Source organism: Vipera ursinii (assembly GCF_947247035.1).
Source record: "Vipera ursinii genome assembly, chromosome: 5".
Classification (NCBI taxonomy): domain Eukaryota; kingdom Metazoa; phylum Chordata; class Lepidosauria; order Squamata; family Viperidae; genus Vipera; species Vipera ursinii.
In genome coordinates this window covers 34,220,747-34,245,560 of record NC_139518.1, presented here as the reverse complement: position 1 = coordinate 34,245,560, position 24,814 = coordinate 34,220,747, and the positions used below count along the sequence as shown (strand labels likewise).

Here is a 24,814-nt window from a genome sequence, read left to right as displayed (position 1 = left end):
ATGGAAAATAATGATCCAGTGATCAAGTTTCTAAATTTTATGGAAACAGAATACAGTTTTTCCCTCTAATTATGTAATATAAGGTGCTATATAAAAATAATGTAAAATAATTATCCAATTCTATTCTGTTCATAGAACACTCCAGATTATCATGTAGAATATCAGACAGCTGGAAGTGAAATGCTCCCCAAACTATCAGCTAATCTTGCAAATGGCAGCATGCATCTACATCTGCTACCTAGTTTGGTACATGAAGTACTCTACATGTAGTACTTGATATCATCTCTTCATGATTAGAAAATTATTTGTATACATTTTAATTAATTTAATTGGATATTTCCAGCAATTATAAAGAAGGAAATGCAAACCATAATGTAGGCTATGATTTCCACACTTAACAAGCATCATTGTAAGAACTTTGTTTATTTTTCTTGCATATCTTCTTGTTTATTTTTGCTATGACAGAAATGGTTTTAGTACCCAACTCTTGCAACAGTGATTTTCAGCAATTTCTCATCTCACTTGTCAGGAAAAGAATACAATGTTCTAAAGTGGAGCATGGGAGCCTGCCTTATGCTGAGTCAGATCATTGGCCTTTGTAGCTCAACATTGTTTACACTGGCTGGCAGAGCTTTCTGCTATTACAGACTAGAATATCTGCCAGTTTTCTTTATGGAAGGAATTAATGCTGGCATTTTCTGTGCACAAAGGATAAAAACTACCTTGATCTTGGAAAACCTGTTATATGTTCTGTACAGAATCTGTGATTGCCATATATCTGGAAGAGAGGGTAGACCCCAAAGGTGTACCTTTTTTGCAGCTTCTGGTAGTTGTTACCTATGTGGCTCATAGGTATGGCCACCCATCCTTTTTATAATGGGTAAATCTGAAATCCAGATGTTCGTCTTCTACCTATAGATAAAATATTGTTATCAAGCATGGTCTAGAATAGATCAACTGCAGTATCTTTAATAGGACTTCAACAAGCTGATGGAGAATTCTGGGAGTTGATGTCCACATATCTTAACAGGGTTAAGGTTGAGAAATACTGGCTTAGAAGAAACTAAACAAAAGAATCGTAGTCTCAAATCAATCAGTTATGAGACTTCAAATAGCTACTCACACTGCTGGATCTCTCTTGGTAGTGAGTGCATTTCAGGTGCTTGGCAAATGGTTGGCATTTATACTGGGTTGCAGCATCCTGTGGTCATGTGACCCTAATAGAAATGTTTTGCCATTTTCCAGCAAAAAATGACAAAAGGCCCACCCATTGAATATATTGGATTTGCTAAACCACCACATGGCTTACTTAATAATTCTGGTGACTTGCTTAGCAATGGTTATAAGAACAGTGGGAAATAGAATTAGGTCACATGGTGACCTGCTTAATAACTGCAACAACTTACAACCAAAATTTCAGACTCAAATGTGGTTGTAAATTGAGAACTACTTGTACCTGTAATTTTGAAGATAGGCCATAGGTTGTTATTTGTCTTGTACTCAGAAATGAGATGTTTCCTAAGGTTGTGCGACTATGTAGTATCACTTAATTTCCCTTGCAGTTCACGAATCTTACCCTCTTAATACAGGGCTTTTCAACTTTTTCACCGATTGTACCACTTTTAGGATATGGCAACATCAGAGTACCAGTCGCCTAGCAAGGTGTCAAAAACTTGATGACCAAAAAAAAAAAAAGAGGAAAAAAGTGAAGTACAGGTAGTCCTCGACTTACAACAGTTCACTTAGTGACTGTTCAAAGTTACAATGGCATTGAAAAAAGTGTCCCCCAAGCCACAGCTGAGCAAGACACCTGCCTGCCCGCCCGGCGGCATTCTTCCTCCTGTCCGAGGTTTTCATTGTTGTGACCATTTCTGTTGAGGATTGGCAACGGGGAGGGGATGTGGGGGTTATTTGGTTTTTATTCTCCCCGCCTGCAGGGAAGTTGCAGTTTTGGTCACTTCACATGACCCTGGGACACTGTGACCATCATAATGTAAATCACAAGACCCTGGAGATGCTGCAACATTCCAGCTGATCAGCGCTTCTTCTGGGCTCAGAAGCGCCAGGATCAGTGCCGAGCTACAGCTGGAGCCTGGTGCTTTCACTGAGCCCTGACAGCCCTGCAGCTCCAGCCGTCTCTCATTGAGGCTTGTGTGGTGCTGCTACCCGTTCAGCTCATTCCCCTCCCCCGCTACTTTTCTAGGATAGTCGCGTACCACCTGCCAGATGCCAATGTACCACAGGTGGTACCTGTACCACTGGTTGAAAAGCTCTGTCTTAATATACAGTATAAACTGTAGTATCTTCACAATGGAGATTTTCTTTTACAAGAAATGAAATTTTATCTCTGAACATCCACTATGCTAAGGTAGTATGGTGAGGTCTTCTCAACAATTTTTTGCACAATGGAATTTTAAAAACAAGGAAAATATTTCAGGAGATATTTATTCATAAAGAAACAAGACCTGAAGAAAAATATTTATGTAAAATACACTATCCTAAAAGCATATTTTTATAACGTCTTATCTGTTATGTACTGTATTCAAAAACCAATGTTTTTTGTCCCACTCTGATCATTTAAACAACCTTTTCTTTGTGTTTTACAAAAAGCTAATGAAGCCTAATTAGTTTGAATAAACTCTTTTATTTTGAAGTTTTGAGCAGTCCAAACAAAACATTGCCATTTGCGGCATAAATACAAAAAGTATTTAAAGCACATATTTGACAGCCAAAAATTAGAAAGAATTAAAACAAAGTTTGTAGGAGTGGTAGAATGTCTGACTTTGTAAACAACAAGAACTCTAGAAAAACCACATTCACATATAGAGGCTATGCAAGCTTTCTGTACATAAAATAAAAACAAACCTGAAACTGGACTTCAGGTATTTATCAAAAGATAAACAGTTGAATTCTAAAGTAGCAAACATATATAGGCACACATCATCAGTATTCTGCAGATGGTAGAATTTATAAACCCTGTAATCTCCAGATTACAGGCTGCAGTTATATCATACAGATTTGAAAGAGTTAAAAATGAGATGTCACAATATCTTCTATCAGTTCTAAAATTATAGTGTTAGATAGGCATAAAACTACATTTCAATGATAAATTAATTTTTAGTAAGTGCATTTTATATTTTTTAAGAAGAAAGGAAAGTATTGGAAACCTACCAGGTAATGAGTAAAGCAGATTGCTAAAATACCTCAAATGCAATCCCAAACTTTTTATTGTAGGGGAAATAATAACCTTTTCACATAAAATTTTAGATTGATAACCAGCCCACTGAAAAAATTCACATTAGTTGTTTTATCATTTAAAGTGTCAAATTTGAGATTTATATATGCTTAAAGAAAACCTTGCTTACAATTCAAAAATAACTTTATGTAAGAAACATACAAGTTATTCCTTGATTTAATGGTGTTTTACACAGGGTAACAAAAATCTGGCAAGTGCAAGATCTACTATGGCTTGTTTCTGTGCTACATAGTAATAGATGTGTACAGATACACTTCTGAAACTGGCATTACCATAGCGCCACCTTCTGGTTATTTTTGTTTATTAAGAGAGTTGTATTTATCTATGGCAGCCAAAAATCAGGTCTATTAAAATGAGCTCATTTACGGCTCACAAAAATGTATGCCTTTTAATTGCATTTTGTCAGCTAAAGGCATATTATAAAAATTTTACGAAAAGAAGTTTATGTAACAATGTTTCACATTATACTCAAATAGATATGTTAGCTAAAAGAAACTTTATTCATCTGGCAACGTCATGTACCTTAAGCAACTGAAAGTAAACCTTTTAGTGATATTAAGTACAGGGTGCTGCATGATCATATACTGTGATCTACTTTATAATAAACAATAAAAATGTGGATTCATAAAGCTGGCATGCTAGAAAAGCTAGATTTTGAAATATTCATTTTAAAAGACTGTCAGATGTAGAAATAAGTAATAAGTAATCATGATTTCACCCTACATTTTAAGCTTGCCCCAAAATTCTCTGATTCATTATTTTTGAACAATTGTTGCTGGAATGCTATCACAGGGAGTTAATGGTGATTATACAATGGGAGGGGGAGGAGCTTAGTTATCTGAATCTACCTGAGTGTAGAAATAGAAAAATATGAAATCAGTTTTTCTAGACTTTTTTTCATAACAAAGTAACATTACTAAATTTTATCATTTAAGACAGCAAGCATTTGTAGCCTACTGTTTACCATCAATAACATCTTTGTCAGAAATATTTATAACCAAGAAATGTGTTCAAATGAAAAGTTGTTGGGTAATCCGTTGCTTAACAATAGTTTTCTTCATTCATGTTCAACTAATGATTGTTTCCGTTGTGTTTACTAAAGTAATACAGGTAATCCTCAACTTATAATCATTCATTTAATGGTTTGAAATTACAATGGTGCTAAAATAATGATTTATAACATGTCCTTGAAGTTACAACATCACATCATCCCTGCAGTCATGTGATCATGATCTGAACACTTGGTGACAGGCTCACATTTACAACAGATGCAGCATCCTGCAGTCACGTGATCATGATTTGCAACTTCCTAGCACGCTTCCAACAAGCAAATCAATGGGAGAAGCCAGATTTGCTTAATGACTGCATTGGTTAGCAACCAAAATTTCAGCCCCAAAGTCATAAGCCAAGGACTACATGTATAATAAGATCATTGATTGCAAGGGAATGATTGGCAACTTAAATCATTAGATGAGTTAAGACAAGAAAACATAAGTTACTCTTGGTTTCAATATACCCAATTGAAAGCTAGGTGGAAGTCAGATCAAAAGGTTGGCATCACAATTATAGATCAAAATTTAGTAAAACAAATTAGAGATTTAAATAGTGCACATATAAAGAGGATATATAATGCTTTAATTGAATTGGATTCGGAAACGGAATTGGTTAAAGACTGTATGATAAAGTGGGCACAAAAAATTCAGGAACCAATTTCGTTGGACACCTGGGAGATAATTTGGGTCAGAAATGTTAAATTTACTCAGGCTCAAAACTTAAGAGAAAATTTTTATTAAATGTTTTATGGATGGCATCTGGATCCCAAGAAGTTGTCCAACATGTATCCTAATTTAGTCTAAATGTTGGAGATGTGGTAGTTTAGAAGCTACCTATTTTCACATGTGGTGGACTTGTAGAAATATAAAAGCTTTTTGGATCAAAATTTGGTGGAACATTCAAAAGATTTTTAAGAGAAAGATAAAGTTTTCTCCGCAATTGTTTTTATTGGGTATTGTTGTAGATTGTGATGTTAAAGAAACTAATTTGATGTTGAATATGATAACAGCAGCACGGTTACTGGTGGGACAATATTGGAAGAAGGATAGTTCGCCTACTATAGAAGAATGGGTGTTTAAAGTTTCGAATCTTGCAGAAATGTCTAAGATTTCTACTTATTTGAAAGATCATTCACAGGAAAGATATATTTCAGTTTGGAGGAGATGGATATATTATATTCAGAACAAATATGGGACTAAAAAGTTACATTTAGCTTATGAGTAGATTTTAGTGGGATATTGTTATTGGTACTTTGTAGTTATGTTAAAGGGGAGTTAAAGCACATTATGAATTTGGTTAATTGTATATTATGCATAATTTTTATTTAAAATATATTATAACTATAATCCTGTATTTAGCTCTGGGAAGTGGGGGGGGGAAGTGGGCGGGTTTGGGGTGGGGGGGATTTGGGGATATATTGTAAAACTTTGTTTTTGTAAAACTCTTTAATAAAAAAAAGATCATTAAAGAAAACTGCTTCCTGCTAAAAAGATCCAGCAGAATTATTTGTAACAAGGTACAATTTAATACAATCATCAAACTAAGTATTGCAAGTCTATAGGAAACATATCTGCTACAGAATATCCAGGGAGAATCCATTTTGGCTATATCCTCACTACCCCTGCATTATCTTAAAGTAGCCTCCAATAAGATTATTTTTGAACAGTTTATAGAAATAAATTTTAAGCTTTCCTCATGCCCCATGTTTCACTTCTTTGCATTATTCAGTAACAAAAGATATATAATAATAACTAACCATGATTTAAGCCAGTTGCCACAAATAAACTTTAAGCTATAATTCTATTTAGAAATAACTGACTTAGAAATAAATCTTTGTAAATTCTTTGTAACTTCTGAGTAGACAAGAGTAGGATTGCACCATTATTATTATTTAATTTTCTTTAATAATTATCAAATGCACATTTGCATTTGATACACATTTTTAGAATATTGTCTTTGAACTAAATACCCGCAAACAAATTCACAATTTTCTGGTATCACTAGTTAAATTTGCAAATAAAAAAATATTCAATTAGAAAACAGTAATTCATAGGCAGAAATTTGCTTCAAACAGCAGGGATGTAGTTAAAAAAATGAATGTAGGATTTTTGTATTTATTATATAACACTAAAATAGGTTTCTTGTAATACTGTGAATAGTGTTTGTTAAAGACAACGTAGTTTCTATGATTTAGTGAAGACCAACTCTTAAATTATAGTAAATGATATTGAATAAATCTTGAAATAAATTTTAAGGACCATACTTTCGGGGGGGGGGGAACATTCATTTTTTAATTTCTGCAAATGCACCAGAAATTAAGCAAATAATGAAATACAAGGGAATGCCTAAATGCAGAGTATTAAATTATAATTTCTTTAGTTAATTCTATTAGCATTTGACTTTGACATGTTCTTGAAGCCTAGTAAAGTTTGGCATTTAGTTGATGCAGATTTCAGCTCAGGTGAAGTAACTCTTACAAGAATTAGTTTGCTGAAGTCTGACATAACGCTGAATTACTAAGATATTTGCCACTCTGCAAGTGTTGGTTGATTCTTGGTTCAAAATAACATAATCTAGAAATACTTTAAGCCCTACTGGGATACATTAACAGATGTATACAGAACAGAAATAAACCTTTTTCTATTTGTACAGAAAAAAATTCTTCAGGTTATTAAAATATGCACCCGAACCCCCACGATTAGAATTTTGTTCTCCCTGCCCTGTCCCCATTTATACAAATGAAGACCACTATGTTTTTAGAGGAATGTAGGAATCTACATTTCCTCCTGAGACCCATTGAGGTAGTAAAATGGGAAGCTTAATGTAAATCTTCACCTTTCATTTTATTTCAATTGCAAAATGGACTTTCAGGTATGAGCATGGATCTGTTTTACACTGACATAGCCTTCAAACTGCTGTAGAACATAACTTTACAACCAATAATGGATTTACACCTTGCACTAAAAAACGTTACAACCTCCTTGCTCACAGCAAGTCCTTGCTGCATAGAAGTAAAAAAGCTAACATAGAAATAGGAAATTGCAACTGAAGTATGACATGTTAAAGGCAATCCTTAAGAACAACTTGCAAGAGATACCATATTAAGCCAGCAGAAGTGTGAATGATTGCCCACCAACAGTCTTCCATTTTGTCCATATCTGCATATAGTTGATATACGGGTGATACACCTGGATGATATATATATATGTATAGCTGCTGTCTATCATTCAGAATGTCTATGGTCCATTGCAAACATTTGGTCTTTCACTTCCCTATCGTCAGATAGTACTGCTGCTGTCTATTGAGCAAGTATACTACCACTTCATAGGTAGTCATCATTATAGCTGTGTTCGGTATTTGTCTTATCAAGTGTGTGGCTAGGCCACGGTAGAAAGAACTATAGCCTTCTTCTTGCAAAAGCAAGGATAGGGTCTGGAAAAAGGATCGATACTTTGTTCCTTCTTCTCGTAGTCGTGTTCGTACAACCTCTGGATTAAAGAAAAAGGAGAAAGTCTCATATTTAATCATGTATTTTATACAAAAATCTCCATTTCTAAGCAATATTCATAAGCAATCACTATGCAAAGACCAGGGAAACAAATTTCATCTCTGTTTGATTCAATCCACATTCAACAACCTTTAGCTTCTTGGACATTAGTATGTTTTAAATTAGTCAATACTGCTATGTCTCAAGGAGCAAAGCATGTAAGGTAATGACCAATGGACTGTAAATCTGGTCTATCAGGTCCAAAATAATTAAATCCATCTACCACCTTTCTTAGATTGGTTGACAGAAATACAGTACTTCTCTTCTTCACCTAATTACAATACTTTTCTAGGGGATCAGCATAAATACTTTCATCAAATTGTGGGCCAAGTTCCAAATTTTAGTAGTGATGTTAAAAGCCTTGAATGGCTTGCAGTTAAAATATATCAACAGTATGTCAAGTAATAGCTTTAGCTATTCCACCCAGGTTGATCATCCTTTGAGGTCCTCCTTCAAATGTCTTCTTAAACTTTGATGGATGACTACAACACAGAGATCATTTTCAGTTTGGCTATCTCTCTTTGAAATGGTCTTCCCAAGAAAGAAAACCTGTTACTCGTACCATCTTTTTCAGAGCCAGGTAAAGATATTCTTGTCCTAGCCATATATTTAAATATATGCACTACACTGGAATAATGACTTTTAACTGTGTTAAAGTATCTTTCTTGGATGATTTATTAATTGTATTTTATTGTTTTGGGTTTATAATGTTTTACAAATGTCAGTGTGAATATTTTTATTAATAATATCTGGCTAGCATTTTCATCAGTTTTCTGAAAACTGCATGTTCTTCCCCCCCCCCCCCAGGGTTAAACTGGAGAGTCCTTGGTGCTCTCTAAATTTGCTTTATTGCAGACATTTCATCACCCAACCAGCAACATCATCAGTCTACCTTTGAGCATTGATGATGCTACCTAGTTGGGCAATGAAATGTCTGCAAAAAAACAAACAAGCCTCAGAGAGCACCAAATGCCCCACAGTATTTTATTTTATTTTTTAAAAAAAGTTTTTATTGATTTTTTAATACAATTCAAAAGTACTTATTCAACAAACGTGTTGTCTGAGTATATCATTCACTAATAAACTGAATTCCTAATCCCTTATTCTTTTCTCCAGCCATTGATAAAATTATTCTTTTCTCCAGCCATTGATAAAATAAATCCAAGTTTGAAAATATCCTGTTTCTTTTTTTCTTTCAACCTGCATTCTTAAAAGACGAATATGGTGATCATTTAACAACCCAAATAACTTTAACGTAATGTATGATTTGTTGCAATATACAGTGATAAATGATATCTTTTTTTGTTCACCATCTTTCTAAGCAAATGATCCTTACCATGTGGATAGGCTATAGACGTAGCACAGGTTTTGGAAGTGGCTGCGGCTGCCATCATACTAACAAAATCAGATGCTTTTTTGACAGGCTCATCCTCCTTATCCATCCCAGAAGCAGAATTACATTCCAAGATTTTTTGTTTAATATTCTCATAAATAACAAAATGAATAACAGTCTCTGATATGCCTGCATAAGAGGCAGACATCCCTCGGTAAAAACCTTTAATTCCATCTGACTGATAAACTTTGCGTACACATTCAAAAGCATTCATCCGTCTTTCTCCACGATTCCTAAAATGGAAAACAAAACAAAAGTAAAAACTACTTTGAAATCTGAATAGTTTATAACTTTCTAAGAACCAGCATGACATACTCCATGCAGCAGTGGCCCAAAGCTTGCAGAATTCTCACATCTGCATAGTTTGGTGGAGTCATTTACATATTATCAATGATCAAAGAAAAAAAATGCAGCCTTTCACCTGCATACAAATAGCTTGAGTATATTAAGCCTGATTAAATTTCAACTAGAACTGTATGCCTCAATTCCTCTCACAGAACTAGTTTGCAAGTAGTCCTTAACTTATGACATCGTAAAATGGGTTGGTCACGTGACTGATCTGATTTTATGACTTTTCTGCAGCTGACATTAAGTGAATGCTGTGGTCAATAGCAAACCAAAGATTCGCTATTTCAAATTGTTTCAAACCAAAGGTTCTCTATGGGTATGATTTTGCAAAACCCTGCAAGTGCCAATTGTCAGCAAAACTTTTGTAAAACTCAATCTTGTGACCACTGGGCACTGCAAACGGCTGTAAATGCAGCTATGTTGTCAAGTGCCCACGGTTCAGTCATGTTTGCATAGCTTTTTATATTCTCTAATAGAGACGTGACATGACATTAATCAAGACTAGCCTTTCAATCTCAGTTCTAGATGTCTGGATGCTCAGACAAATATGAAAAAACGGCTTCTTTTAATTATATTCTTTATTCATGAAATTGCCAGTGTTACAAGCTAAAGCCTTATGACTGATGCATCTAGGATCAAGATTCTTTCATTTAAAAGCCTTCTTTAAAACCAATTTTATTTGTGTGCCTTCAAGTCGGTCTTGGCTCTTAGTGACTGTATGGATTAGTTCTTGAAGTTGTTATAGCAAGATGTTTGGAACTGGGACATAGAGGGGCTGACCTAGAGTCACTTAGACAAGACATAGCAGAAAAGCTGCTATTTCTGCACCTTTTTTGAATTGCAGACTTAAAATTACTGCTCTCAATGTTTTTTTCTATGCCATTTAAACTGTTAAGAAGGCACTGTAACATGCATTATTGATAGGTTCTATGCTCCAAATCATTGCCAATCAACAATTTGCCTCAGGTTTCTTGCTAATTCATGTTCCATAGACCCACAAAATAAAAAAATAAGAACTCAGAATCACCTGTAACAGCATTTAAAGATCTAAAAAACATAAGTTTCTCATTAAAAGGATTAAAATGTATCTTAAATCATAGAGATTATATTTCTAATCCATGTAGTAATGGTCTGACCATACCTAGTTACATTTTAAAGCTTTAGGTATAAATAGTGTAGACTGTATATGCTAGAATCTCTCTGAAATAGATAATCTAAAGTAGATAATCAAAACAAATGTTTTTGGGCACATGCAACGTATGTATGTTCGTGTATGTGTGTTTTTTGAAACTGAAGTAAAAAAGATAGCCGTATCAAGTGTCAGCAAGTCAACAGGTTCATTTAAAAACAGATGTAGGAGGGTACTTAATGAAGGAACTTTACTGATTCCTTACATTAACTTTTTATAATGTAACTTTTGACCAATTTTATACATACCAATTTACTTATTTTTTCAAGAGATCATTGGAGATTTTACCTTGCATCAAGTTGTAATCGCGTCTTTACTAACCAAATTGGATTAGTTACTGTGATTGCAGTAAAACCTAAACAAACATTTAAAAAAATAAATTATGTTTCTAGTATCATGGCAACAATAGGCTAAACTACAACATATACAGCAAGAAGATTTAAACTGACTTATACTATGTTAATTGTAGAAATTCAGAAATAAATATCTACCAACATTTTATTACTAAAAGTCCACAAGGACAATAATACTCTGCATGATTTCAAAAATACATGTTATTAAAAATTATTAACCATAGGTGCATATAAAACTCAGTTTGTACCATTCTATTCATATAAATCTCATTTGGCACCTTTCTTCAGTGTGAAAAAAGGCCAGCTAACTAAATATAATTCATAAAAGTAAACTGCAGATAACATTAAATCACATCAATAAATTATTCTCCATAAATTTACTTTATACATTGAAAATTCAAGCAGAACATAAAAAGATGCTAACTAAACAACAGTCAGACCCCTTCCCCTGTATAAATACTTGACATATTTGATCGAAATAGAAGTTGGATATCATACAATTTATGCCAGCAACTACTACTTAACATTCAAACTGGGCCATAGAAAATTCTCATACATTGAAAAATAAATTATCAGTTAAAGGAATGTGAATATATGTGTACTGTAAGCAGGCAAGATAACAACTATTCAAAATTCCAGTAAGATGATATTGCTGAGACTACTAGTTAAAAGTTTATCTCACCCACTGTAGAATCAGAAAACACGGAAAGCAGAAGGCTGAAAGGGCAGTTTTTAATAGCTGTTCAGTTACAAGATTAATATAAAATGCAACATTTATAAGGTGACACAGAAGGGAGAATAAATTTTACTAGATTCTGACCACCCAGTTGTTGTTATTCTATTGGAAAGAAATGCAAAGCACTATTCTTGCTATCACAAATCCTACTTTCTTCCTAAATTATGGATTTTAGAGTCAGTATTTGGCTTATCTTTTTCAAGATTTTTTGCACATTCCAAACCAGAGAATGTAGAAACTTAATTTGCTGTCATATATAGAGCTTCTAGATAATTTCTACAGTTGCTCACAGCATAAAAATTATAAACAGCACAATCCTATATATGTCTATTCAGAAGGAAGTCCCATCCAATCGTGTATTATTTATAAAATTACAGCCTTAAAAAGTGTAAATAAAATGATCCAATAATTTTGAAATTAATCTATTAAAACCACCATCCAAAATTTTTAATTTCATGGTTGCTTTGAGTGCAAGCATTTAAATTAATTTCATATTTATAAAGCTATCTTAGAATGCTTCAAATAAATCAGTAAAATTCTCATTCTCTCAGTGTTATAATTTTAAAAAAGTTTATTATTCCACCTCTTTCACAAGTCTTTCCTTTAAAAAGTTTGAAGCTCTACTGCACTTTTTCCCATTTGAGCTCTAAATTGACTTGGATATTTCTATTCAGCAAACAAAATTATTTTCTTGCTATTATATTTAAACATTAGATTCTAATTTTACAATAATTACTTCTATCTTGGGAAATACAACATAAAACAGCATAATATATTTTAAGGTTAAACTTTATTTCACAATAATAAAATATTATGTGAAGCTATGCCTACTCAATGTTAAATTTCTTCTGGTCTTTTAGTGTATTATTCTACTTGGATATCTTTAACTACAACATGGGCATAAAAGATGTACTATTTTTTTTACTGGGTGAAATGGTTGGGCTTCAATATTTTAAAAATGGCTTTTTTAGTTTATTTGTACTCTAAACAAAATGCTTGTGTGCAGAAAATAAGTTTAAATCATTTAAAAATAACAAATATATGTAGAATTACAGTTTTAATTTATGATTTGAGCTAAAATGTATAAATTCTAGGAAAAAGGCACCCAGATAAAACTTACTTCTGAGCAGATATGTATAGGACTGTATTGTGAGCTTATTTAGTTCTGAAAACTGTTGGCTGAAAACTCTGACTACATAGCAAGTACACATCAGAAGAATTTTAGAGGAAAATCCACCCCATGTTTCAATTAAAACACCTCAAGATCCCAGGAATTATTTGTGCTGACTTTCTTTGTGAGACAAACTGAATTGATAAATCAGTATGAATACAAGTAATGCTAAACTCTGTTTTTAAAGGAAAAAAGTCTCTGATCAATGAATTCAATTAACTGCAATACTATTTAGGTGCAGTTGTGAATAATTACAAAATTTACACAGAAATTTCTGTGTAAATTCTGTATATTATCAAAAGAGAGCTTACTAAACAAATTAGGTTAATTTTATACCAGTTGACTAAAAGGTTTTCCGCTTCTCCCCAAACTGAATGAAAGAAACAGCTTAGTGAACATTATATACAACTGGAGTTCAGAAATAAAGATTCCCCTTAACTCTGTTTCTTTTAGAGTGGTTACAAACCCAAACTCTGGTTCTTACACTACAGGCTGCAAGAGATGCTCAGTTCAGTACTCACGAGATTTAAGTTAGTCCATATTTCTGCAGGAACTGACCTGCGGATGGGGAACATGAGATGACACGATCTCACTCTTTCACGGGAGAAATGTACAGTAAATGCCTAAAATAGACACAGGCTTTTCTGTATCATAACAACAAGCAGTGACCTCATCAGATACATGTGCAAAACTGAATCCCATTGGAAGGGTTTGTGACTTAATAAAAGGTGAGATCTAATTTTTAAAAGTTTAGCAACAGTAAAAAATAAAAAAAAGAATACAGGCCACAAATATTTTTAAAAAGGGGGTTGTAAAATGCACTGAGTACTGAAATTTTTGCCATCTGCAGCAATTTAACCATTTTATATCATAAAATACTTACCTATGAACTTTAAAGAAAGTATTGCTTTGGCTTTGTTTTAAAAATAATTTAAAATGCTAACCTTGTCATCAGAAATAATATAATGCCGAGATGTCATTTTGAATATGAAGTCATCCCTGAACTTTGCTACTACAAATCAAGCTAGTTTTGAACATTATTAAAAGCATTAACAAAGAGAAAAAATGAGAAAAATCATAGTCCAACTATTTATCTCCTTTTTCAAAACAGATGTTTAAACAAATATGAAAGCAGATTTATTGGGAAAAAATTTTTTAAATTTAAAACTATAAATTCTGTTGCTGCTATATAAAATACATCAAGATGATGACTAGTGGGAAAAGCCAATGACTTACAAAACTAGACATATAGTGATATAATATTATAATAATATTTTTTGTTTCATATTAGAATTGGTGTAACAAATATTTTCTCAGAAAACAAAAGCTTTAAAGTATACATTTTGTATGCATGGCCAATGCTACCTGGAAAAACCTAAGCCAGTATTTTTTAAATAATTTGCACAGAACTGTATCACACAACAGCTGCAATATCATATTCAACAAATTAGCAAAGATATTGTATGGATTCAGGAATAGAAAATCTTTTAGTGGAATAGGCATTCATGTGATAACGCTGTTCCTATTACCATCCAAAGAAAATGTGCATACAGCTGTACTATGGTGGCAGAATGTCATCTGTATTTAGCATATGTCTGTATCTGATAGTGTTACAGTTGGGCTGCTACGTAGAACAGCATAAATATGACTAGAGTCATATTTAACAAATTTACAGTGCCTCATCTAGTTTCTGTAATACGATCAGAATAGATGTTCAAGGTTTTTCTGGATTTGTAACATCACATTTGCCTGAACTGAATAGTCAATATACATTTTGCTCACCAAGAATGCACTGATTAATACCCATGTCCAACAAAATATTTCTTATTGGATAATCAAATATTAAGACACACTAGCAACTAAACATATAATTTTTAAGCTTTGATAAATTTATTTAGCTTTTGTAAAAATTACTATCTGTACATTAAACAATATTTCTTAAAAAATAATTAAAAATTATTGAAAAGTACATGATTAAGAAAGTTAAGAAAGAATTCATACTCTGTGAAAGATTTAAAAAAGATATTTGTATACAGAAAGTCTAATATGGTATTTCTTCCTTCGTTCCATGTATTCTTAACTGTACTAGTAGCTCTAAGCTAAAATGTATCTTGCAGGCAAAATTGTTAATAGTTTAATACAATAAGTAAGCATTTTAAAAAGCAAAAATGACAAGGTTAGCATTTTTCTCATATGCTTTTCATGTTAGTTATGTGACAATACAGCCAAAATTATATGTCAGTAGTTGTATATGTATTTAAGAATTGTTTATATGCAATCTATGGGATTTCTAAGATCCTAAAACTATGCTAGTTCAAAGGGAAAGTAGCTACCTTCAAAGCCAATGCGCACAGAATGTTCTTTTTCACCAACAATGTAGTTTAGGTATATAACTGCAAAGCTGAACGTTATTGCCAGTCAATTTTTTGTAAGCACATGAACAAGATACTTTCATGTAATAAAACAGAATCACAGAAATTCAAAAGAGGTAGCTTTTTATATTAAAAGTAGAACAAAGCATATTTGTCTCAAAGTGACAGCTATGAAAAACTAAGTAATTAAATAGATTTAAAAGAATTTTCATACAAATAATTCAAATCATTACTATCAGAAATACTGCTGGATGGGGAAACTGGATTTGCATGTAGATATGAAATTTGGCAACAAATCAGTTTTCTACATTTTCTATGCATATTTACAACAATCATTATGACAACCAGGTAATTAATATTTAAGCTAATTCCAAACAACTATTAATATGTAATAAACAGAAGGTCATTTTCTGTTAAAAATATTACTAATCCATTTTCATCTTCTGCTCTGTTCTTTGTCAAGAGAAATTTAATTTCTTTTTAACTTCTGGGAAAAAAAGAAGACAGGTAACAGTCTCTAAATCAATGTACAGTTTTAAATGAATCCTCAATTGCACTGTTACCCCTTTCCTCCCATTCCCCATGGATTTCTTTAAAAGAGTGTGTAACAAAGAGCTGCTTAAAATTTAAACTTCTATTCTCCAAAACAATAAGACAGATTATTAACTATGCTTATTAATTATAATGGGCATTTTTGTCTCCCAAATACGTCAGGACTCTGATATTAAACGCATTGTGTAAGTCATTAATTGAAACATTTATTCTAAAATAACACAATCTTACATTTTCTCATCACACGCCTCAGAAATCATATGGGGTTTACCACCAGATAACTGTTAGAATTGCAACTCCATGAATTCTATTATTAATTCTGAATAAACATGTAAATAATTATGTTGGAGTATATGGTTTAATCTCCTTCCTTTCCTAAGAAACTTATTCTTATATCCTCCCCGCTGCAGCTGCCAAAAGGAAAAATTTTGCTTGTTTTCTTGCTTCCTTCTTATGAAGGTGTACAAAGAAGATATTGCAAGTGGTTTATCAGAGGAAGAAGTTTGCAATAGAAAGTCTGTCAATGAAGAGGAAACAAGAGAGGCTCCTTTATTCCACATAAAATTTGCTTAGCTTGATAGAATTATGCACTGATCAAGATTCAAAGGGAAATGGTTCACTGGAGCATACTTAAGTGAGCACATGTATCTGTTGGCACCTCTTAAAAAGCATATATTTCCCTGCAATTATGCGGCTACCGTTTTTTAAGCCCAGGAAATAATACTTTTTTTTAAAAGAGTTAATGGAATTGTAATGCTCCTGCATGCTACAAATCACTTTTCCCTTACTCCAAATCACTAAATAGTCCTACAAACTGTGTCTACATGATTCATTAACTTGGAATTAGGAAGAAAATAAAATACTTTCTAAGTCAATCTTCTGTTAATGCTTGTAGCAAGCATTCATACATAATCAGTTGATTTTCATATACAGTATTTTAGTCATTGTATCTTCATTATATTCTGAACTGTCTATTTCTATTACTTCTTTAGGGATCATTTATTACTGCAGCCATTCCATTAAAAGCTTTTCAAGAGATTAAAGCAAGAATTCAAAAATCCTCACCTGCCACTCCAGCTGAGGTCATATGTACTTGAGTAGAATCTGGCTCAAATACGTTATTCATAATTTCTTTGGACTTGGAGTAAGTTGCAAAATATAATGCTCTAAAAGTAGAACAAAAACAGTTAACTACAACATAGTTCTGCCATTGGACCAATATTAATAGTTATGTTACAGTAAGAAACAATGTTCCACAGTAGTGTTTCTCGGGTGTGGAGGTGCAGTTTCCTGCTCACCATCCCAGCTAATGTGAGTGAACTAATGAGAACCCACTCACCACCTCAGCTTCACCTCTTCACACGCACTAACAGCTAGTAAAATCTTGCTTTCCACCTCTACTGCTGCCTCCCTAAGTGCTCTCTGCCCATCAGCTGGTTTGTGAGAATAGGTCAGTGCCTGAAACTGCAGGCAAGTGACAATATAAATGGTCATGAACGCTCAATTTCAAGTAACTAAGAGGTGTCCAGTGCAGTTAACATTCTGGAGGTTCACATATGTTCAGCTAAGTGGAACTATGTCTGATAAAAGCAATTCAAAGCAAAAAGAGTAATAAGAGATTTAAGCAACAAAAAAATGGGAAGTTATTGAGCAGATTCCCCTAGACTTAATATTCAGAGATTTCTATTGAATAGTATTCTTTAGTAAACTGTATTATGTGTGTGTGTGTGTGTGTGTGTGTGTGTGTAAATGTCCTTGCATTTTCTGAATGTTCATTTAAGGTTGAGAACTGCTACTTTAAACTTTTAATATTTAAAAAAGGAAGTATTTCGTCATAACACTGAAGTATTTAAACATGAATGCTATGGACTAGTATTCTATTATGTTCAATAGCTGGGTATATTACTGTAACAACACTGAATATTTAATATTATTATTTTAATTTGTATAGACTTTTAAAATGAACTTTATTAAGTTCATTTTAAAAGTCTATATAAATTAAAATAATATTATTGATATTGGTTTATCAAGAATAAACCAAATTATTATTTTGCCATAACATCTTTGTACTGGTAGTTTGGAAAATGCTATCAACAGGAGTTATGATCTGAATAAATGAGTTCACACATCAGAACATTAAGTTAATGCCATTAGCTCTGCAAACATGTGGCCTTTCACAAAATATGATAAAGTGGTTGTTTTACGTGATGTAGTTAGCAACGGAGAATTTGAAATCAGTGGTGTATGCTATATATGTTATAAAACAGGCCTCATTATGTCTTATTTAAATAGGGAAGTGCTGCTAAAGCTACTCAGCAATGTTTAAATGAAACATAAATGTATTTGTACAAGGTTGATGACTTGAAAAGGATTAGAATTTATTCATAACCCCAAGAATACATAAGCAAATGGACAAGCATAGTACAAAAATTGTGAGAAAGTCCACAATTATAGGTAGGTGAGAAAAACATACAAACTGGATAATATATTTTTAGGCTAATTCCCATTTCTCTCCAACCTTCTGATTTCTATTTTTAATATTCTATTCAAGTGTTGTTTGTATCTTACTTATGTGTACTTTCCAGCTCATATAAAGGATTATTTTTGCCTACTTTTTCTCAAATTCAGTGTATAATGGATTATATAAACTAACTGTTTATTAGGGAATTTAATTAATAAGTAATCTGCCTTACTTCTGGCTAAGGTTTACATTTCCTTTAAAATTCACTCACAGACAATAATAGCCAAAATCACAACTTTTAATTCTCTACTGAAATCTTTATTAAACATATACACCCAGTGAAAGGACATGGTGAACTTAAATCTGTCAAGTGTACATAATTTTTGTTAATCTGATGTCAGTTTATGATACTACAAAAATAGTCCTACATAGGATTATGAGAACCTTAAGTACAGCCATATCCATAACAAGACTAAAATAATATTATTTGTCTCCAATGCAAGCATCTAAAAGGAATCATGTTGAATCAATTCTTGATGTCTGAAAGCTTTGAGACAAGTGCATAAATTGTAAATTGGACCTGCCTGTCTCTTCTTTCCTGCAAACAATGACTAAAGTTAACTCAGAGGATAATCCATTTTAGCATGCTGTAGTATGCACCCAAAACTAGGCAGGCAAACATGACTCTTTCACAGAATAGTCGTTTCTTGGCATGTTTCTTCCTCTGCCATTACAAACTGTTTCTTTTTCATAGTTCATTCTACACATTCATTATCTTCCATAAAGGGATAATGAACCTAATATCTACACAAAATTCTATATTGACTAGCACTCTACAAGTCTGAGCTTATTTTGTACTATATGAATTACAGGGAACTGATATTCTAATTACATGAAACAAAATTTTACTTGAATTGTCCTAAATAAAATGGCATGCACCTATTTAATAAAATAGGCAAAATTAAAATTAACTATATATGTATTTATGTATATATCTCAGTTATATAGTTGCAAGAATAAATGACGTTTACAGAAAATTTCAATTCCCAAATTAGAAAAAAATACAATAGCAGATATTAGGATATCTATTGTTTATATGGCTTCCAAATATAGTATATTTTAACTTGAGAGTATAACGCAAGTTTACATGGTTGGCATTTTTGCCAGAATTCATAAGATGATCATAAAGAGTAAAATGAGTTTGCATCATACTTCAATTGAAAGTTCCATAATTGTCACTGAACTGTGCTAATAAGGATAGAGAAATAGCTTTCTAAGAAAGGAATACCGGTATATTGTCCAGTGACTTCAAAATAATGAAAAGCATTACAAATTTCTATTATCAGATGAAATAATCCAAATAAATATATTTTTCTGTTTACCTGGAAGGAGCCACGCCTACCAAGTTAGGACCTAGTCCTCTGAAAAATGACCGAGGACCCTCATTTTGTAAGATCATCCTGTGAAAGAAGCACATATGATAGATTTATAGGTAGATTTAAGATCAGATGGAGAGTTCCAGTGAACAGTTAACACAGTCTACAGAATATCTGTTATACAAATGTTGTGGTTTCTATATGGAATATAACTCAATACCACTTCAGAATGTCAGTAATCCAGGGAGAAGCTGTGATGTTGCAAAACTAGCAATATACAGCATTGCTTATCTCTGGCAACTACACTTTTTACTTCAACTTTCTATAATATTGCTTATATGGTATAGAGCAGTGGTGGCAAACTTATAGCACACATACCAGAGGTAGCACTCAAAGCCCTCTCTGTGGGCATGTGTGCCATCACCCCAGACCCGCCTCACCCTCACCAGCAGCCCCCTCAGAGGAAAGTTGCCCCCGAGCACGGCCTGTGCGGAGCAGCGCAGCCAAAGACATCGCAGCCTTGCGCCCTGTTGTGTGCAGATGCTGCTGCAGTGCACAGGCAGAGGGTATGGCCATGGTGCTGCTGGTCCGCCTGGGTGATCTGCAGCAGGCCATGAAGGCGGTGAATGGCCCTGCGGATGGGCAGGGCAGGGGCGGAGTGGGTGGGATGGGGCGGGCCCAGTTTTTGGACACTCGTTCTCTAAAAGGTTTGCAATCACTGGTATAGAGAAATGGTGGGGGAAAGGTAAATAGAACATTTACCAAAGACAACAAGGGAAAGGTTTCAGGGTATTATAGTTAATAAAAATACAGTGCATACAACTCTTCTTCAACAGAAACTATAAGTCATGAACCACCATATGGTGAGATCCTAAAAGCAAAATAGTAAGCATCTGCCAGGAATTAGGAACAAATTCATAGTTATGTGCCAATTCCAGTGTGATGAAAGGCCTGAGAATATCAGTTAAATCATATCAGCTAGGATTACTGAAGAGTCATTATTTACATATATTTTCCTTTAACATCAGTCTGCTGAGCCTCTATAGGACAATCAGTACTATCAACCGTGTGGGATGGCTTTCTGAGGTGTTTGCATGTGCAGGTGTATGTAAAAGAAACAGAACACTTCTGGGCTTTGCCCATGAAGCAGAGAAAATGTTCATGTTCAGCGCTGAGAAAACAAGGTAAGAAATCCCCTGGACCAGCTTCACTTAGCTTTGCAGGAGACAATTGATTAAATGCTTCACTTTGCTTTAACTGGTAAAATACTGTGTTTCCTGAATATTTTCAGAGCTAGTTTAGAAAATTAACATTATCTAATATCAACATGCTATACACTGGAGCATATTTATCAATAGGTGTTCTGTATTATCAGAATGTCTTTAAAGTATTTCTTGTACAAATAGAAATACAGGTTGATGACATGAAGATTGAGCAAACTGCAAACAGTGTTTAAAAAAAAAACACCACTTCACTTGAAACTGTTTAAGCCTAACAGCATTATGCAACAAATTATAGTAGTTTCAAATGTCAGTATTAATTCTTGGTAACAATATTGGAAGTAAAAAGCCCTCCCAATTTCTCCTCTAATTTTACAGTCAAAATATGAAGTTTCCTCTTATTAGAATTGCTTATAAACAAACTTGTTTTCCACAATGCTTTTAATCCACATGATCAAAATTCAGAGCTCAGAAATATGTTGTGCAACTGCATTCCTGAATGATAATGCACCTTTAATTGTTTAGAGAGTTAAGGTATTATTTTGCCATCAGGTGTATCAGTATACAAGACAAGCAAGATCAACAAGAATATTAATTTTCTACTGTTAATTTAACTATAGTTGATGCATATATGTTCTTTATGTATTTCTCTCAAATTAAATATAATTCATCTGTAAATTTTGGAGTTTGAGGAATTCTAAGAAACTTAAAAATGATGCCCAATATAACATTTAATTCCTAGCTTAACTGAACTATCTTTGCTAGTTACAGAAGACTGGCAATCATTTATGGATTGCTGTCTTAATTGCATCAAATGGTAAATCATTATTGGCTTTATTAGTAGACTCAACCTACTGAGGTAATGACTGACCAGGAACATTGATATACATGCAAACCCAACCCCACTTCCCAAAATTCCCACTCATTAAGTCATTGGCTTTTTTAAAATTGTGGAAAAATATCTGAAGGAGGGTTTATATTACATGTACTTGAATACAAACAGAAAGAAATCCTTAACTAATTTTACTCACATTCCACCAATGTGAAAGATCCTTTCAAAATACTTTTAAATCTCCCTATTCAATATGGAAAATCAGGATTTAAAGAACAGAGATACTTATTTCTGAACACCTTAAAAAAGCTATTGTAAATCTCCAGGTTGTACACATAGAAGAGACATATTGGCTGCAGCTAAAGATGTTTATAAAACCAAATGAGTTTACGAACAAACCAAAATAATTACATGTTTCAGTAACAAAAAATAAAACATGTAGTTGAGAAAGGAGAACCTTTTTAGAAATATCATTGTTTCTAGTTATAAAGGTCAGTCATAAAGGACTCAAATGTTTATATACCAACGCAGAGTATGACCAATAAACAGGGTGAATTAGAAATTCAGGTATTTTTTTTAAAATCCCATTTATATCCCGCCCTTCTCCGAAGGCTCAGGGCGGCTTACAATTTAAGCACAAACCAATGTGCTTAGCAATAGCCTTCATTCTATGTATATGCCTGCTTATTAGGGCTTTCGCCCCCCCAAGCGGCATTATTACAAAGTCAGCTTATTGCCCCCAACAATCTGGGTCCTCATTTTACCTACCTCGGAAGGATGGAAGGCTGAGTCAACCTTGAGCCTGGTGGGATGCGAACCTGCACTAATTGCAGGCAGCTGGTGTTACTTAAGGAGGCATTAGCCCACTGCTCCATCAAGGCTCCTTGTGGGCAGATATGATATTGTTGCCATTACGGAAACTTGGCGGGACAAACCCACAAATGGGATACACAGCTAGAAGGATTTAAATTATTTAAAAGAAACAGACCAAATAAGAGGAGGTGGAGTTGCTCTCTATATAAGAAATAACTAGATCTCTACAGAAATAGAGTACAATAATTATGAAAACTGTCTTGAATGCAATTGCATCAATATAAAAGGCTGAGCACCAAAGAATTGAGGCCTTTGAACTATGGTGCTGGAGAAGATTCCTGCGAGTCCCTTGGACTGCAAGGCGTTCAAACTGGTCAGTCCTAGAGGAGATCAACCCTGACTAATCTTTACAAGGCCAGATCCTAAAGTTGAAACTCAAATACTTTGGCCACCTAATGAGAAGGAAGGACTCACTGGAGAAGAGCCTAATGATGGGAAAGATTGAAGGCAATAGAAGAAGCAGAGGACAGAGAATGAGGTGGTTGGATGGAGTCACTGAAGCAGTAGGCGTGAGCTTAAATGGACTCCATAAAATGGTAGAGGACAGGAAGGCCTGGAGGAACGTTGTCCATGGGGTTACGACGGGTCGGACACGACTTCGCAACTAACAGCAACAACAACAAAAGGGGAAAAAATGATATTGCCAGAGGTGTATACTATAGGCCACCCAAACAACCAGAGGAAATAGATGAATGTTTTGCTAGTCAGCTAACTAAGGTATGTAGGAAGCATATCACAATAGTAATAGGGAACTAATTACAAAATATCTATAAAACACCTAAACTTGTTCTCTACCAAGTCTTCCTTATTTAAGAGAAAAGGAAATAGGAAGAAATAGGTGCTCACTTAAAGCAATGGAAAGCCCGTGGGGAAACTCGATTAACACTCGCACCATTCATAGTATTTAACTGAACTTCAGAAATGTAGAGAGTAATAGATGATGATTGCAATCGTGTTTTCAGAACTTCTAGTGGACATGTCAGGATTGCAGCTACTGTGCCTCCACACCTGCAAAGAAAAAAATTGGGATTACCTCATTGAGAAATGTATTCATTTCATAAAAATTCAATTTTATCTCTCATTAAGAGATCTAGCTCAAGCTGAAACATGTTTTCTCAGCCTCGGCTAAAGAAAATTATTAATTAGATGCTATAATTATAAAATGTTACTTCTTTCTTTACATCATTTCTATGCTACCAACTTCCAAAACTCAAAAGAAATTTATAGAATATATAAAACCATATGAATAATTCTATTATCCTTAATGCAAGCTTGTATTCCAAACCAACCTCTCATCCATCAAAACTTCTGAAACAGTTTTCTTAGGGAGGATGCTATTCAGATTTCTGGAAGCAAGCTACGCCATGGAAGCAGTTTATAAATGGATAAAAATATTCCTAAACATAATTTATCCAGTTACAATTTAAAATAAAAAATAGAATCACTCATCCAATATTTCAGCAATGGTATTTTTAACTGGCATTTTACTTGCATTTTACTTTTCTTGCTTTTTAGAACAGGAAGGAACATTAGAACTGAACTGAACCATTAACTTCTGCACTTTAGAATGTCATATTACTGTTAATTTTTCAAAAAGCTTAAGGTAGCTCATACGTCTGATATTGAAACCTGTTGAAAGTACAATTACATAATATCTACTATCAACCATTATAACTGCCCTGCAAGAGCTCTGTCGCATCACTACATTTTTATTTTGAATTTCTAAAAGTGAATAGGGATAATTTTAGCTACTGAGCAACAATTTCCACCATTTTCTCAAATTCAACTCTGGAAAGGAGGATGGAAATTGTTGGCAACCACATAATCAATACATCAAGAATTCTCTGAAGAACTCCTCCACCAGCAAAATTCCACTACTGATACTTGGGGCATTTGAATTAACTTCACTAAACAGCATTCAGCTCCGTTATTCTTTTTTCAAGAATCTTGACTTACTTTAGTCAAAACAATGATTTCCGTTTTGCTTCTCCATTAAAGAAGAGTGTAGTCCCCAGATTAGATCCTTCTAGTCTGGTGAAATATTCCTAGTAGACCCACAATATTTTATCAACATTAGAAAGT

The 24,814-nt window shown here is 33.6% G+C and overlaps 1 protein-coding gene across 2 annotated transcripts in view; it reads right to left on the bottom strand.

Moving 5' to 3' along the window:
• Positions 1–2,624: 2,624 nt before the first annotated feature.
• SLC25A36 (solute carrier family 25 member 36) overlaps positions 2,625–24,814 on the bottom strand; it is a 32,714-nt gene continuing 10,524 nt past the window's right edge. For both annotated transcript variants that reach the window (XM_083363656.1, XM_083363655.1), the window contains exons 2-7: positions 23,579–23,740; positions 19,814–19,891; positions 17,036–17,136; positions 11,075–11,141; positions 9,193–9,482; positions 2,625–7,797 (exon numbers count right to left, since the gene is read on the bottom strand). In XM_083363656.1, coding sequence (XP_083219782.1) covers positions 7,574–7,797; positions 9,193–9,482; positions 11,075–11,141; positions 17,036–17,136; positions 19,814–19,891; positions 23,579–23,740 — 922 coding nt within the window. In that variant the 3' untranslated portion in view covers positions 2,625–7,573. The remainder of the gene's footprint in view (positions 7,798–9,192; positions 9,483–11,074; positions 11,142–17,035; positions 17,137–19,813; positions 19,892–23,578; positions 23,741–24,814) is intronic.